The sequence below is a fragment of the Manis pentadactyla genome, chromosome 10 (assembly GCF_030020395.1).
Source record: "Manis pentadactyla isolate mManPen7 chromosome 10, mManPen7.hap1, whole genome shotgun sequence".
Taxonomy (NCBI): Eukaryota; Metazoa; Chordata; class Mammalia; order Pholidota; family Manidae; genus Manis; species Manis pentadactyla.
Window position 1 is genome coordinate 87,714,468 of NC_080028.1, and position 17,758 is coordinate 87,732,225.

At 38.7% G+C, this 17,758-nt stretch overlaps 2 protein-coding genes across 2 annotated transcripts in view; both read left to right on the plus strand.

Moving 5' to 3' along the window:
* TPST1 (tyrosylprotein sulfotransferase 1) overlaps positions 1-17,758 on the plus strand; it is a 591,927-nt gene that overhangs the window by 531,189 nt on the left and 42,980 nt on the right. The gene's annotated exons all lie outside the window — the stretch shown is intronic.
* Positions 1-17,758, plus strand: part of TMEM248 (transmembrane protein 248) — a 30,102-nt gene that overhangs the window by 7,522 nt on the left and 4,822 nt on the right. The window contains exons 2-5 of the mRNA XM_036907901.2: positions 11,537-11,713; positions 14,157-14,442; positions 16,143-16,293; positions 17,362-17,545. Coding sequence (XP_036763796.1) covers positions 11,555-11,713; positions 14,157-14,442; positions 16,143-16,293; positions 17,362-17,545 — 780 coding nt within the window. The 5' untranslated portion in view covers positions 11,537-11,554. The remainder of the gene's footprint in view (positions 1-11,536; positions 11,714-14,156; positions 14,443-16,142; positions 16,294-17,361; positions 17,546-17,758) is intronic.

The following is a 17,758-nucleotide window of genomic DNA, read 5'->3' on the forward strand; positions in this document are numbered from 1 at the left end:
CATTGGAGTTCATTCTTGTACATTCCAGCCCAGGGGTTTGGACAAATATAAAATGACAGGTATCTTCCATTACAGTGTCATACAGAGTACTTTCACTGTCCTAAAAATCCTCTGTGCTCTGCCTCTTCCTCCCTCTCCCCTGTAGCCTGATAGCAACCACTGATATTTTCACTGTCTCCATAGTTTTACCTTTTCCACAGTGTCTGATAGGTGGAATCACACAGTAGGTAGCCTTTTCAGATTAGCCTCTTTCACTTAGTCATATGCATTTGAGGTTCCTCCATGCCTTTTCACATGGCTTGACAGCTCATACCATTTTAGGGCTAGTATTCCACTGTCTGGGTTGTAACATAATTTATCCATTTACTCACTGAAAGTTTGCTCCAAGTTGTAGTAATTATGAATAAAGCTGCTGTAAATATCCATTTGCAGGATTTTGGTTGGATGTGATTTTTCAGCTATTGGGCAAATACCAAGGAATGCAATTGTTGGATTGTATGGTAGAAATATATTTAGTTTTGTAAGAAACTGCCAAACTGTTTCCAAAGTGGCTGTACCATGTTGCATTCCTACCAGCAATGAGTGAGAATTCTGTTGTTCCACGTCCTTGTCAGTATTTGGTATGTCAGTGTTCTGGGCTTTGGCATTCTAGTAATTGTATAGTGGTATCTCATTGTTTTAATTTGCATTTCCTGATGACACATGATGTGGAGCACCTTCTCATGTGCTCCTGTGCCATCTGTATGTCTTCTTTGTTGAGGTGGCAAGATCTTTGGCCAATTTTTAATCATGTTGTTTGTTTTCTTACTATTGAGTTTTAAGAGTTCCTTATTTTTGACAATCCTTTATCAGATATGTCTTTTATGAATATTTTCTCCCAGTCTGTACTTGTCTTCCCATTCTCTTAACAGTGTCTTTTGTAGAGCAGAAATTCTTAATTGAAGAAAAATACTTTTATGAAGGTCAGTCTATCAGTTCTTTATTTCGTGGATGGTGCCATTGGTGTTGTATCTAAAAAGTCATCACCGAACTCAAGGTCATCTATGTTTTTTCCCGTGATATCTTCCAGGAGTTCTGTAGTTCTGCATTTTACATGCATGTCTGTGATTTTTGAGTTCATTTTTTGTGAAGAGTGTAAGGCCTATGTCTAGATTGTTTCTGTGTGTTGCGTGTGGATATCTAGACATTCAGCTCTGTTTGTTGAAAAGACTTCTCTTTGCTTCATTGTATTGCCTTTGCTCCTTTGTCAAAGATCTGCTGACTCCATTTACCTGGGAGTGTTTCTGAGATGTCCTGTTCCATTGATCTAGTTGTCTGTTCTTTTGCCAGTACTACACTGTCCTGATTACTGTAGTTTTTATTAAGTCTTGAAGTTGAGTAGAAGAACTTTGTTCTTCTCCTTCACTGTTATCTATTCTGGTTCTTTTACCTCTCCATTTACTCTTTAAAATAAGCTTGTCAATATCCACAAAGTAAGTTGCTGGGATTTTGATTGGGATTGTGTTGAATCAATAGGTCAGATTGAGAAGAACTAACGTCTTGACATATTGAGTCTTTGCATCCATGGATATGGAATATCTTATCATTTATTTAGTGGATTTTGTTTATGAATTTTCCAGTTTTCCTCATACAGATTTTGTACATTATTTGTTAGATTTATACCTAAATATTTAATTTTGGGGTGCTAATGTAAATGGCATTGTATTTTAAATTTCAAGTTCAACATGTATATAGGCAAGCAGTTGGTTTTTGTATATTAGCCTTGTATCCTGCAATCTTGTGTAATCACTCTCTAGATTATCTTTTAGTTTATATTTTAAGTCTGGTTCATTTAATAAACTTGCATTTATAAATCACCTATTTTGCTTCAAAGTATTGATGATGCAGAAACAAGTAAGACATTATTTGCCCTTGAGTTGTTTACAGCTTGGTTGGTGAGATAGAGGTATACACAGGCAACTGCAGTAAGGTGTTTCAGTCTCTGTGTGAGAAATGTGCGTAGTGGGGGCATAGAAATGAAACTGATCACTTCTCCTTGAGGGCATGGGCAGGAGGGGTCAGGAAAAGTTTCATGGGATAGGTAATCCTTGAACTGAGTCTTGGAAGATGGCGGTGAAGTAGTGGAATATGGTTTATGAAGGTCAAGATGACCAGTAGATTCAAAGGATTAAAGCTGTAATATTGTCTAATGTCTAATATCCTAGGAATTGTAAGCAGTTAGTCAAATCATTGAGAAATAGGCAAGACCTAGCTTATTGTGTACTGCCATTTTAAGAAGCTTGAACTTTATTCCTTAGTCATTTGAAGCTCTGAGAGATGTAAGCAGTAACATAATTAGATTTGCATTTGGAAAAATCACTCTGACAGCACATGGAGGATGGATTATTTGACTGGCAGCAAGAAGACCCGATTGAGACTCTTAGTGATAATTACAAAAAAAAGATGCTGAGGGCCTGAACTAAGGAAGGGAATATGGAAAGGAAGAGGTAGAAGTAAGATATGTTAAAGAAATAGAATCTTTACCTCTTAATAATTGCTTGGAAATTTGGGGTGGGGGTGTAAAACAGTAGGCTAGGATGTTTTCCAAAGTTCTAGAGTGAGATGGGGATTACAGGAAAAGAGTCAGATTGGGCAAGAAAGCAGATGAGTCAGTTTGGGGCATGTTGTGTAACACAGAGGTGTAGAGATAGTCAGTGGGCGCTTGGGTATAGAGGCCTTAGGACTGCAGAGATGTGGAGGGCTAATAAGTGATCAATCAGTCTCTGTCATCTTAACAGGAAAATGGGGCAGAATGGGCGGATCTGAGATAAATCCTTGGAAAGAAAATCAGCAAGATTTGCTGATGGATTAGACTGGTGGTAGTAGTGAGGGAAAGCAAAACAGCTAAAAGAGAAGTACGTTGAGGGAAATTTATATTTTGAAATGTTTATGTTAGAAATACAAAAGAATTAAAAATCTTAGATAAGATTACAACTGAAGAGGTTAGAAAAACGGAACTGAGAAAACCCAAAGAAAGCAGTGGAGAAAAATAATAAAAGTAAGTAGGTATTACCCAAAGAGATTATCTAGATATAAGTTACAAAACCAAACACTGGTTCTTTGAAAACATGAACACAATACAGCTCTGGAAAAATTGATTGAAGAAAGAGAGAGGAGAAGGCAAACACAAAAGGGTAATAAGAGAGAACATAACTACAATTAAATTTGAAGTAAAACAAATCACAAAATAATGCTGTGCCAGAAATCTTAAAAACTGATGTAAAATGGGCAATTTCCTAGAATAATATCAAAATTAACTTAATAGAAATAAAAAACATAGACTTACAGTAGTTACAAAATCTGGATAGTTTAAACAAAATACAAAACCAAACAAAAACCTGATGGTTTTTTGGACAAGGTCTACCAGGCTCCCAAGAAATAGAAGTGATATCTTATACATATTGTTCTAAAAAATAGATAAAATTAATTTTATTCTAGGCTGACTTAGTCATACTGATCAAGGAGAGTATGCTCATGGCCTATGAGTTTCTTATCTCACTTATGAGTAGGTGTAGAGATTCAGAATAAAATTTAGTAAGCATAAATCAGCAATGTAGGTTTTAAAAATCATGATCATATTAAGTTTATCCAAGGAATGCAATTATGAGTCAACATAATTCATGTTTACAAATTAAAGGAGAAAAATTGATTGTTCCAAGGTTGCAGATAAAGCATTCATTAAATTGTAACATTTATAGTGAATGTCTTTGCAAACTTGAGATAGAAGGCTACTTCCTTAACCTGGTAAACCCTTAACATAGACCATATTAAATATTGAAGCACTTGGAAGGATTTCCCTTAAAGCCAGAATGAGACAAGGATTCCTTCTATTGTCACTTCTATTCATCATTTCATTGAGGGTGTCAGGGTTCAAGTCAAAGCAGTAAAAGAAAAAATAATAGGGCTGCAAAGGAATAAACACTTGTTGCTTGCAGTGTGACTGCACAAAACCCAAGAGAAGCTACAAACAGGCTAATTAGAATATAAGAGATTTCAGCGAAGTATCTGGAATCAAGATGATATACAAAAGTGTATTGCTTAACTTTTAGGAGTTACTCTCAGTGATAACTGCATAAATTAGTATGTTTTTAAATCAATGTAACAAGACATGTAAGAGAAAGTTTTTAAAAATTGCTGAAAAAGAAAAGTGGACCCAAATAAATGAAGAGATAGCATGTTCCTAGATTAGGAAGCACATTAAAGATGTAAAGATGTCCTTTTTTACCCAAATAGTATATTCAGTACAATTCCAGCTTAAATCCCAACAAGATTTTCCTGGGAAATTTACAATTAGAACCTAAATTCCTGTCAGAGCCAAGGGCCAAGAGTAGCCGAGGCAGTTTTGTATCAAAGTACAGTAAAAGTAAAATGGCAGACTTCTTGAATTAGGTAGCAGGATTTAAGAGAGCATGGTACTGAGATAGGGAAGGACAGATACAGCAAATGAAACATGAAAAGCCTAGAAACAAACCCACATATATCTGGGAGCTTAATGTATGTGAGAGACAGCAGTACAAATCCATGTTCAATATAAAAACCATGTTCAATAAGTGGTATTGGACAAGTGGCCATCTATATAGAAAAATACTTAACTATTACACTACCTGATTTTGGACTCTCAAGGTAATTGTAAGTAGATAAAAGACCAGAGCCAAAGGTAAAACTATAAAACTTGGAGAGGAAAATAATTTTAAAAATTCTTTATGACATACAAAGATAGGGAAGGGATTCTTAAATAATTTACAGATACACAATCATAAAAGGAAAAAACTGATAAATACATTAAAATCAAGAATTTATATCTATCAAAGAAATGCAAATTAGACCACCCTGAGATACCGCCTCACACTCGCTAGAATGGCTATAATAAAAAAGACAGCAATAAGCATTGGCGAGGGTTTGGAGAAATTGGAACACTCACTCACTTGTTACACTGCTGGTGAGAGTGCAGAGTGGTGCAGCCACTCTGGAAAACAGTCTGGCAGGCCCTCAAAGGTTTAAACGTGGTTGCTGTATGACCCCAGTGCCATTCCTAGGTAAATAGGACAGGTATTGCCAAGATAAATGAAAACATAAGTCTGCACAAAAGCTTACAAACACACAGCTGCATCATTCAGCTAAAAAGTAGAAACTCAAATGTCCATCAACTGATGAATGGATAGCCAGTGTTTATGAATCAAATATTTCATATAGTGGAATGTTTTTGGCAGTAAAAAAGGAATGAATTACTTAATATGTTACAGTGTGGATTAACCTTGAAATCATGCTCAGTGAAAGAAGTCACAAAACACCACATACTCCATTTATTTGAAAAGTCCAAAATAGGCAATCTATAGAGACAAGCTGTATTAGTGATTGCCTTAGGGCTGGGGGGAATAGCAGTGATAGGTTACTGCTAAAGGGCATGAGGTTTCTTTGTGGATGATGAAAATGTTTGAAAGTAAGTTTGCCTAATTCTGTGAATTGAATTGTAGACTTTAAATGTGTGAATTGTATGTGAATTATATCTCGATAAAGCTGTTAAAAAAAATCAAGAACCTTTCATATGGCAAAAGATATCATAAAATATATTAGAGAAAATCCCCAGACTTGCAATAGTTATGATATAAAATATGGGAAAGGGCTTATATCTAGAATATAAAAAGTACTGCTAAATGTTAGTAAGAAATAGGCAAACATCAAACTAGTACATAGCAAAGATTCAGACATCAGACCTGGAAAGAACCTAAATGGCTGATAAATGAAGAGATGCTCAGTTTGAGGGAGATTCAATTTAAAGTAATGGTGAGGTACCATTTCACATTCTGGTTCACATCAGCATGACAATACAAAGTCAGGTTGTGGGTGAGCTTACCTTGGACCTAATTGTGCTAGAGCTGTTCTGTGACTGCTGTTGTTCCCTTTGTGAGCAGAAACAGTGTGAAGAACCTCGCTGGCCTCAGTCCAGGATAACTCAACTGTAATACAAATGCAAACTGTACTGATAGGAAGAAACTTACAAGGACAGCAGTCTAGTCCAGGTGGCTCCCTTCTGCTGCTCTTCTTCGCAAAGACAACAGACACTCCCTTAACTTCCCCTCCCCTTCACTCCCCACTCTGCCAGGCACTTACTCCCTAAACTTATACCCCTTGCTTGCTTGTTTGCTGTGCATGTAGGAATGTTACAGATACGGAAGTGAAAAGATATATATTGCTCCCCTTGCCTTTTTTTTTTTTTTTTTTTTTTTTAGATAATTATTTTTTATTGAAGGGTAGTTGACACACAGTATTACATTACATTAGTTTCAGGTGTACAACACAGTGATTCAACATTTATATACATGATAATTCTAGGTACCAGCTATCACCCTACCAAGCTGTTACAATATCTTGACTATATTCCTTATGCTATACATTACATCCCGGTTACTTATTTATTTTACCATTGGAAGTCTGTCCTTTTTTTTTTTTTTTTTTTTTTTGTGAGGGCATCTCTCATATTTATTGATCAAATGGTTGTTAATGACAATAAAATTCTGTATAGGGGAGTCAATGCTCAATGCACAATCATTAATCCACCCCAAGCCTAATTTTCGTCAGTCTCCAATCTTCTGAGGCATAACAAACAAGTTCTTACATGTAGAACAAATTCTTACATAATGAATAAGTTACATAGTGAACAGTACAAGGGGAGTCATCACAGAAACTTTCGGTTTTGCTCATGCATTATGAACTCTAAACAGTCAGTTCAAATATGAATACTCATTTGGTTTTTATACTTGATTTATATGTGGATACCACATTTCTCTCTTTATTATTATTATTTTTAATAAAATGCTGAAGTGGTAGGTAGATACAAGATAAAGGTAGATAACATAGTTTAGTGTTGTAAGAGAGCACATGTAGATGATCAGGTGTGTGCCTGTAGACTATGTGTTAATCCAAGCTAGACCAGGGCAATAAAACATCCACGTATGCAGAAGATTTCTCTCAGAACAGGGGGGGTGAGGTTCTAAGCCTCACCTCTGTTGATCCCCAATTTCTCACCTGATGGCCCCCCCGCGACTGTGCCTGTCTTAGGTTGTTCCTCCCTTGAGGAATCTTACCCGTCTCTGGCTAACCAGTCATCTTCCGGGGCCATACAGGGAAATGTTAAGTTGGTAAGTGAGAGAGAAGCCTTATTGTTTGAAATGGTTAGCTTTTTATTTCTTTGCATATTTATGCCCTGTGGCTTCTATGCCCAGCATTTGTCTTGAGGTATCTTTACCACTTGGAGGAGTTATGATACTCGGTAAATTTGATATGAGGCACGAATTCTATTTAAGAATTCGTTGTAATTAGGAAGGAAGAAGAAAAGCTATAGAAGTAGCAGGCGGGAGAAAACATGGGAAGATTGATTATTTCTTTGACATATCTTCTTGTAGAGTAACTTCAGCATGTATAGATTTTAAGCTACTACTTAAATTGTGCACACACATTAACATAATAGGAGTATAGTTACATAACCAAAGCATACCTGTAATTACCAGCCATCTCCAGTGAAACCAAGAAAACCAGTTAGGCACCCTAGGCATTTGTGAAAACTTATCAATGATATGATGGTTATTATCTAACTGAATTTGAATAGTTTGAGAAAAATCAGACAAATTAAAACAACCCATTCCTGGGCACTGTTCACATCCCATATGTTCTTTTAACAGTAAATAGTCTGTAGTTGTAAGATTTTGGAGTGCTACAATTTGCACTTCTCCTAATTCTTGGTTGAGTTCCAACAGTATAGATCCAGTCAAATTTGTTGTTTTACTGTATGCACAGCTTAGATATCTCCTTCATTCCCATGGCAAGTCCAGGAGCTGGTGGGATGAGTGCATCTACAGCTGTAGCAGTGCGTGGATCTTTGTTGGGGTTTTTTGATGATCATCTTCTGGCATGAGTCTTCCCGAGAGTGCTGATGTTGGAAGTTCTCTTTCATATCGTATCTTAGTTCATTTTTGGGGTAGCCAAATTAGGCTTTGATCCTCTGTATAAACACAAACAGACCCTTTGCCTACACTTTTATATGTCCTTTATATCATTGTGTAGAACTCATTAGAGGTCACCACATAGGAACTGCCTTTTTTTTTTTTTTAATCATTAATCTACACTTACATGACGAATACTTTGTTTACTAGGCTCTCCCCTATACCAGGTCCCCCCTATATACTCCTTTACAGTCACTGTCCATCAGCGTAGCAACCTGTTGTAGAATCACTACTTGTCTTCTCTGTGTTGTACAGCCCTCCCCTTTCTCCCACCCCGCTATGGATGCTAATCTTAGTACCCCCCTACTTCTCCCCCCCTTATCCCTCCCTACCCACCCATCCTCCCCAGTCCCTTTCCCTTTGGTACCTGTTAGTCCATTCTTGAGTTCTGTGATTCTGCTGCTGTTTTGTTCCTTCAGTTTTTCCTTTGTTCTTATATTCCACAGATGAGTGAAATCATTTGGTATTTCTCTTTCTCTGCTTGGCTTGTTTCACTGAGCAAAATACCCTCCAGCTCCATCCATGTTGCTGCAAATGGTTGGATTTGCCCTTTTCTTATGGCTGAGTAGTATTCCATTGTGTATATGTACCACATCTTCTTTATCCATTCATCTATCGATGGACATTTAGGTTGCTTCCAATTCTTGGCTATTGTAAATAGTGCTGCGATAAACATAGGGGTGCACTGGTCTTTCTCATACTTGATTGCTGCATTCTTAGGGTAAATTCCTAGGAGTGCAATTCCTGGGTCAAATGGTAAGTCTGTTTTGAGCATTTTGATGTACCTCCATACTGCTTTCCACAATGGTTGAACAAGTTTACATTCCCACTAGCAGTGTAGGAGGGTTCCCCTTTCTCCACAGCCTCGCCAACATTTGTTGTTGTTTGTCTTTTGGATGGCAGCCATCCTTACTGGTGTGAGGTGATACCTCATTGTAGTTTTAATTTGCATTTCTCTGATAATTAGCGATGTGGAGCATCTTTTCATGTGTCTGTTGGCCATCTGTATTTCTTTTTTGGAGAACCGTCTGTTCAGTTCCTTTGCCCATTTTTTAATTGGGTTATTTGTTTTTTGTTTGTTGAGGCGTGTGAGCTCTTTATATATTCTGGACGTCAAGCCTTTATCGGATGTGTCATTTTCAAAGATATTCTCTCATACTGTAGGGTTCCTTTTTGTTCTATTGATGGTGTCTTTTGCTGTACAGAAGCTTTTCAGCTTAATATAGTCCCACTTGTTCATTTTTGCTGTTGTTTTCCTTGCCCGGGGAGATATGTTCAAGAAGAGGTCACTCATGTTTATGTCTAAGAGGTTTGTGCCTATGTTTTCTTCCAAGAGTTTAATGGTTTCATGACTTACATTCAGGTCTTTGATCCATTTTGAGTTTACTTTTGTATATGGGGTTAGACGATGGTCCAGTTTCATTCTCCTACATGTAGCTGTCCAGTTTTGCCAGCACCATCTGTTGAAGAGACTGTCATTTCGCCATTGTATGTCCATGGCTCCTTTATCAAATATTAATTGACCATATATGTCTGAGTTAATGTCTGGATTGTCTAGTCTGTTCCATTGGTCTGTGGCTCTGTTCTTGTGCCAGTACCAAATTGTCTTGATTACTATGGCTTTATAATGGAGCTTGAAGTTGGGGAGTGAGATCCCCCCTACTTTATTCTTCTTTCTCAGGATTGCTTTGGCTATTCGGGGTCTTTGGTGGTTCCATCCCTTGCTTTTGTTCCAGGCTCAGACCTTGGGAGATTACTCCCCTCTGAGCCTGCCAGTGTAATGTAAAATAAACCTCAAAACTCCAAGACCTCTGAGTGCCTCTTGGTTCTTCCCTCAGTGATCCAGTCCAGGTTTTTCCAGTATTTTCCATAACAGTACAGCAGGTAAATTGAATGGACTGGATCCGTGTGTATCAACAGAAGTCAAATCTCAGAAACAGAATGTTGAGTAGTACAAGGATATATACAAAGTATTTCCCCTCATTTTCACATGTACTACCAGTAATTGTGTCTCTTTATATATACACATATAGTAGAAATACACAGAAGGTTTGTGGGTAATGGTACTTGCCAATTTAATAACGGATTGTCTCTAGGGAGAGTAGAAAGGATATTATTTCCCATCTCAAAGGACTCTCACAAGGATAAATGAGTACATAGCCTGGCTATTGCAAGTTGTTGCTATTAGTTCTTAGGGGCTGTTGATGCATCTTTTTCCCTTTTAAATTTAAAAGCTGGTTCTTGAAAATCTTAAAAGCAGATTCTTAAAAATTGCTTTTTAAAGAGTTGTTGTAATATCTCGTATATATAAATGCTTGTTATGTGCCAGCTGCTGTTCTAGGGGCCTGGGACTAGGGCCATAGCAGTGAACGAGACTGGCAAAATCCTCTCATGGAGCTCACAAATAAGAGGTGAGAGACAGTAAACAAGTAAAAAATTTGATTACACTCTTGACGGGCACCAAATGATATGAAGCAACCAAAGCAGGGAACTGAGAGATGGGGGGCTGAGGGTGGTCAGGGAGGGCCTCTCTGAGGAGCTGACTATTGAGTGGAGACCTGCTGCTTACGAAGAGTAAGCATGTGGACATTTTTGGGAAAAGCATTTTAGGCAGAGGTAGAAGTCTTCAGATAGGACATGTTCAAAAATTCCAATAAGAATAAAATACTTGGGAATACATTTAGCAAAAAAAGTGCAAACTTAACTACAAAACATTGTTGAAATAAAGAAAAATATGAATAGAAAAGCATTCTGGGTTCATGGGCTGAGAAGCAATATAGTTAAGATGACAATAAGTGCAAATTCCTATCAAAGTCCCAGCTGACTTTCTTGCAGAAATTGATAAGCTAGCTGATCCTAAAAAACAGCAAGGCCAGTGTGTCCACACCCAGTGAGGGAAGAGGGGAAGTTGGTGGAGATGTAGTCGAGGTTAGGAGGACTTCCACGTCATGAAACTCTGGGCCATTGCAGAGCGCTATTGCTGACCTCATCCTTGGTGCAGTTGGAAGCCTTAGAAGGGCTTTAAGCAGGGAGGGAATTAAGTGAAATATTCAATGAGTGTCTCTCTGCCAGGTGCTGTGCTGGAACCGGTATGTTGCATTTGGCAGTAAACAGGACAGAATGTTGATCAATAGAATTCAGCTTTTCAATGGTAGGAAATGAGAGCATCCTCAATATATTTTAGTACATGCTGGCGTGTATTTGTGTCATATTACTGACCTGCTTAAACATTTTCTTAAGTAATATGGAAGTAGTGAATGTTCATTATGGAATAATTAGAAGACTCATTCCAAAAGATCTTACCACTTGGAAATAATGACAGTTAACATTTAGTGTTTTTTCCTTCTAATCTTTTGAATGGATTTATGATTAAACATTTCTCAAGTTCAATAATGAGTGACCTCATCCCCCCAACCCCATTAAAGGACACACAAATGAGAATCATGGGTTTCCTTTTGGCACCTCAGTCCATGAGTCTTCCGATTAATTCCTTTCAGGTGGAGCTGATCAGCATAATGTTCAACATCAACCCCCTGGAGAACCTGAAGCTGTACATCAGCAGCCGGCCTCCCCTGGTGGTCTTTATGATCAGTGTAAGCGCCATGGCAATAGCTTTCCTGACCTTGGGCTATTTCTTCAAAATCAAGGAGATTAAGTCACCGGAAATGGCAGAGGTACAGTATATTCTAAGTTCCATCTCCAGCTGGCTTGGACGTTATGGAGTGGGAAACATCTTTGGGCTCTTCACACACCTTTATTTAGTTGTGACTTTTTTATCCCAGTAAGAAAGAGCAGTATTCAGAATTTTTTTGTCTTCTATCTCCTGGTGACTCACTTTGTTAGGAAATACCTAGTCATAGTTACTGATTTAAGTAATGCTACCAATTACAGCTTACTCATTTAGACCATCAGGGAGTTTTATCAGCTGTCCTGAGAACTTATCTTATAGGATAAGAAGGGATCCTAAAGAATAGAAAGCAGGATCTTATTTCTAAATATATTTGTCTTTTACTTATAAAGGAAAACTTCAGTTATCTACAAACTTGCCTCCTAGATTTTAACATTTTAGTCAATTTATTTATTATTATTAGGGCATTGCTCTTTAATCCTTAATCTAGGTATGTGTAAGTTTGAACACTCAGAATGCAGATGTTAAAAAAATTGTATGTTTAGTCTAGAAAACACTACAACGTTAAAAATTCTTGTTTATTAGAGGTGAATGATAATGTACCTACTAATGCATGTATCTGTCAGAAATTATGCTGAATTAATGATATGGTGAATCCGCTGGTGGATAAGGTTTCTTCTACTACAGATTGGTTCCTGTCCTGGTGTATTCCTTGAGCACCTTCTCTCACACTTTCTATTCTTGGGCATGTGGGGTGGGAGTGGGAATGTGGGTGAGTGGTGAGATTGCATTGTTGTGCACCTCTGCAAGTGTAGTGGGAATTGTGGTTTTTCTTTTATGCTCTGTGGTATTCCAGACCTTAAGTGATCTTGGCAGAGGGGCCTCCTTCTCAAGTGGTCTCTAAGGCAAAGTAAAGAATTTAGTTATTTCTATCATGAAACCCTTTCAAAGAGTTTCTTACCAAAAGACATAGTGGCTGGCTTAGTTCTCTTTTCTGACCCTGCCTGAATTTTTAAAGGTTGTGCAAACAGGCTGCCCTCACACTGGGGCTGAGAACATTCTAGTCACAACCACAGCTCTGTGGCGTCCTGGTACTGCTCTCCCTTTGGGCTGGCGTTTGTGTTGAATAGTCAGCCAAGGCCAGCGGTTGAAATGTAGTCTGGATAATTAGCCCTTAATAATTATAATGGGGCCTGAGATTGGCAGTTGGCTGACTGTTAAAAATGGACTTGAGCTCTTCAGGAAAGCAATGCCAAGATGTGGCAGAACTTTGGTTATAATTAATTTAGTGATTTTATTTTGAATTGGGGATCCTAGATGTATGGGAAAAGTTTTGGGCTATGGCTCGGAAAATTTGATCCTGATTCTGACTTCAGTTTTGGAATTGGAGAGTTCCTAATTTGCTGTTCACCTCCCTTTCCTCATGTCCAGAATATGAAGGGATGAGGCTACAATGTTCATTTTCAGCCCTAATGTTCTTGAATGGTCTGCTGAGTTTGTAGGCGGCCAGGAAGCTGTAATTTGATACATGCAGTTGCATTCTTACTATCTACCCTGTGCTGATACAGGAGCCGTAAAGGTAGACTCCCTGGACTGCTTGGGGATTGCTCAAGGGGCATTTTTAATGCTATGTTAGAGTAACTGGGAGTGTAATTATGTTGGTCTTCATATTTGGCAACTTTTTGTAGACTAATGTTGCTTAGAAAAAGAAGTTACATGTAGAAACCTAGGTTAGTTCCTTCTTACTATTTCAGCCTGAGTTATTTTTGAGTTTCTGGTAAAATGAAAATAGACCCAGATAGGTACTTTACTATGTTGGTATGTTGATATCAGCTAAACCATGATATAATCAGCTCTATGTGTTTTTAAAACTGCTTATGATTTAAACCATCAATGCAAGAGAAGCCTAAAGATATCTCTTCTCTCATGAAATTGTCCTGTTCTAAGGTGGCATCCAAAGCCCATGACGAGGAAAATGTCCTACATAAGTATTGCTATTTACTGTGGTTTTGCATTCTAGAGAGAAAGCAAGACATATAGAATTGACCTTTTGAAGAATTATTTTAAGGTAGACTTATTAAAAAAAACTAATTGTAATACTAAATGGGTTTGGATTAATGCTTTTAATGTTTTGCTACTTTTGTTCAAGATTTCAGGTTTGATTCTGAGGCTAGATCATTTTCTGTAAGTATCATAATGCTGTTTTTTCCCCTACATATTTTCTTGAATAAGTTGGTTTAATCACACAGTTTATTTAATATCTCGTGCCAATGAAGCGTTCATATTTTAGGTTATGAGTATGATAGTGATTTAGGTGTATGCCAGTGCAAGAGTCTGATGGCTGTCTGGTCACCATTGTTTTAGTGACCAGCTCTGAAGTGTAGTTACCCTGTTGTATGATTCCACACTGAAGGGCATGACTGTGTGGCTGCCTGGCTGCACTTTTAGATTACTCACACTTGTTTCTCTCTGTTTCATTTATACTGAAGGATTGGAATACTTTTCTGCTGCGGTTTAATGATTTGGACTTGTGTGTATCAGAGAATGAAACGTTAAAGCATCTCACAAATGACACTACAACTCCGGAAAGCACAATGACCAGTGGGCAGGCCAGAGCATCCACTCAGTCCCCACAGGCCCTGGAGGATTCAGGCCCAGTTAACATCTCGGTTGCCGTCACTCTAACACTGGACCCACTCAAACCCTTTGGAGGGTTCTCCCGCAATGTCACCCATCTGTACTCAACCATTTTAGGGCATCAGATCGGACTTTCAGGTATGTATTAGCCAGTTTCCTTTTAGTCTTTCTCAGGCAATCACTATTACAGGCTGAGTATTAGCAGTGTATGGCTTTCCTCATCAGAGTATTTTTTATTTTTGCATGTCTTCCCCACTTTGTTGAGCTTGAGTCGAATGACGTCAAGAAGGAATCATTTCTACTATATCTGCGCTTGATGAAGTGCTTGGTATGCCTTAGGCTCTCAATAACAGCCTGTAAGAGTGAGAAAAGGGGAAGAAACTGTAAGGCCTATCTCTGGTCTTAATGTTTACAAACAACATTTTTATTCAGGTTTATTATGTTGGAGTTTTCAGTACATACTGCAAGTACTGCTATTGTACAAATTTTTGAATGCCCACCATTAGCTCAGGACTGCTAGCTGCTGCAAAGAATAGGAAAGCCTAAGATCTGGTCTTTTTCTAGAATTTTGGTATCATGGAAGAGACAAGGATAACATGAGTTAATATTTATTAAGCACTTGCACAGAGGAAATGCTGTAGAAGTGCTTGTTAGATAATATTAAAAAGAAGCATTTATAAAACATTGAATGCTGCCCTTGACCAGTACTAAAGTCAAAAGACTGTGATTCAGGAAAAAGTTGAGGAAAGTAGTGGAAACTGGAATAATTAGGAAGGCTTCATGCTGGAGGCCTAGGCGTTGGAAGAATAGTCCTTGGTTCTTTGGTTACTAAGAGCCTTCAAAAGTCCTTAAAGGAACTCGGGAGTACCTGCTGCCCTCCCATTGGCTGCTATAGGTGAGAACTGTTCCCGTGGTATGAGGTAAGGGTAACTTCTGGGTTTTCCATGGTCTAAGTGGGCCTTTTTCCTCTGCTGTAGTGGTAGAACACCTTGGTTTTTGTTTAAGTATCATCACTTACCAGCCCTGTGCCCTTTTTTGTCTTTTTTTTTTAACTGAAGTATCATTGCTATACAATCTTTTATTGGTTTCAGATATACAACACAGTCGTTCAGCAGTCACCCATATTATTAAATCCTCACTCCCACTAGTGTGGTTACTATCTGTCAACATGGAAAGATGTTGCAGAACCATTGGCTGTGTTCTCCATGCTGTACTACCAGCCCGGTGACCAACTTATATTATGACTGAGAGGTTTTCCTGCCCCTTTATTCCCCTGCTGCCCCCACCCCACCCCCGTGGTAGCCACCAGTCGCTTCTCAGTGCCTTTGAGTGTGCTGCCCCCATGCCCTTTCTTATGCCTGTTAGGGCCTCTGATCCTCAGTGTGCTCACATATAAAAGGGAAGCCAGTAACACTTCTTTGGTCATGCTCACTGGGTAGTGGTACATTTTAAGTGAAATAAGACTCATAAAAGCACTTCGGAAATGGCAAGAGTGCTGTACAGATGGTAAGACTAGTGTTAATAACAAATGTGGTACCCCCAGCTTTCCCCGTTGGCCCTCCCAGGGCCCTTGCTTGGCGTCTTCCAGCTCTGGAGTGACTCTGGTCTCTCCGTTTGCCAGTTTGCAGCTCTACCAGGTGCGCGGACCTCAGAGTCTGGCTCAGAACTGTTCCTAAAATCCCACAAAGCCAAGTGTCCTTCTGTGGGCAGATAGGTGATTCTTGAGTTGTTTTGATTTCAGGATCCATTCAAATCCCAGAGAATAATGAAAATATGATTTCTTGCCTTTATTTGCCAAAACAAAACAATTCCCCCACCCCCCAATTTCTCTTTCATAGGCAGGGAAGCCCAGGAAGAGATAAACATTACCTTTACCCTGCCTGCAGCGTGGAGCTCGGACGACTGTGCCCTTCATGGTCACTGTGAGCAGGTGGTGTTCACATCCTGCATGACCCTCACTGCCAACCCTGGTGTGTTCCCCATCACCGTGTAAGTGGTTTCCTGAGCCCAGTAGATGTGTATGAGGAGGTCCATTTACTGTGAATATGATTGGGGTGCTTTAGCAAATTCTCAGGATGTCTTGCATTATGTTATTTGTAGAACTGTTACTTCCTGGACCTGTCTAAGGATTATTTAAGTTTTGTTTGGAATTTTAAAGGTAAGATTTAATGCACAGAAACATCAGAGAGTATGTTCCAGCAAGGCGGTAAAGGCCTCAGGCTGTTGCATGTCCTCAGGCTGCCTTTCCTCAGGGAAGGGGCATGTCTCAGAAAAGATGAATAAGACCAGGTCCTGGACCAGAATGGCCCATAATTAAAGCTCCCAAAACATAAAGATTTTTTAATCTCCTTTATCAGAAAGAGTTATTTTTTAAATGGAAAGTAAAAATTGAACCTTATTTTCCATGAAACTGTTACTTCTACAACTTTCGCTACATATTTTTTGAGCAGCTGTCAGTGTTACTGCTTTGCCTTCTTTGCCTCTCTCTTCTCTGTAACGAGATTATGATCTATAAACACATGAGATACACAAGATGTAGCCTATTTAAAAGAATTCTATGGTGAATCCTTTTTAAATAAGAATAATTATCCTGGGATTTATCTCTTGTAGAAGTTTGGAGTTTTTTAGGATAAGATCAGGTAAAGTTAAACATATTTTGCTGTTGGTTGTAATACTTAATGGAGAAGTTTGTGTGTAAAACTTTTAGTTGTGACTAAATTAGTTAATTTGAGAAACTGGGCTTAAAAGGAACAGGTCCCTCTTTGGCTATATCATGTGTGAGAAGGCCATGGTTTGAATTCTGAAGGCAAAAATCTAACATCCAAACTCCTAAATCTTGGATGCCTGTTTCTCATTCTGTTACATGTGCATTAAAAAAAAAAAAAAGTATCTCTGAACTAAAAACTTGATGATAGTTATAGCAAAGAAACATGTATGTCTCTTATTTCTCCTTTCCATACACGTGGCTGTGCTTAGTATTGTTCCAGGAGCTGTCGGGGAGATCCAGGTAAATGTGTCAGGCCGCTGAGCACAGGTCTTTCCCTATCTTCCCTGCAGACAGCCACCGCACTGTGTTCCTGACACTTACAGCAATGCCACGCTCTGGTACAAGATCTTCACAACTGCCAGAGATGCCAATACAAAATATGCTCAAGATTACAATCCATTCTGGTGTTATAAGGGGGCCATTGGAAAAGTCTATCATGCTTTAAATCCCAAGCTTACAGTTATTGTTCCAGATGTAAGTGAGAAAAATCATTGTGTGTGTGCATGTGTGTGTGTGTGTGTGTGTGTGTGTGTGTGTGCGTGCACGCATTTATGCCTGGAAACTGTTAGAGTAGGCCCAGCATACTTCCTTGGGTTAGCTTAGCCTGTGCCGTTCTAGATTTCCAGCTGGATTGAGAAACTAGGTGAAGTGGCTGCAACTTGGAAAAACACGCCACCCTTTTGCTTA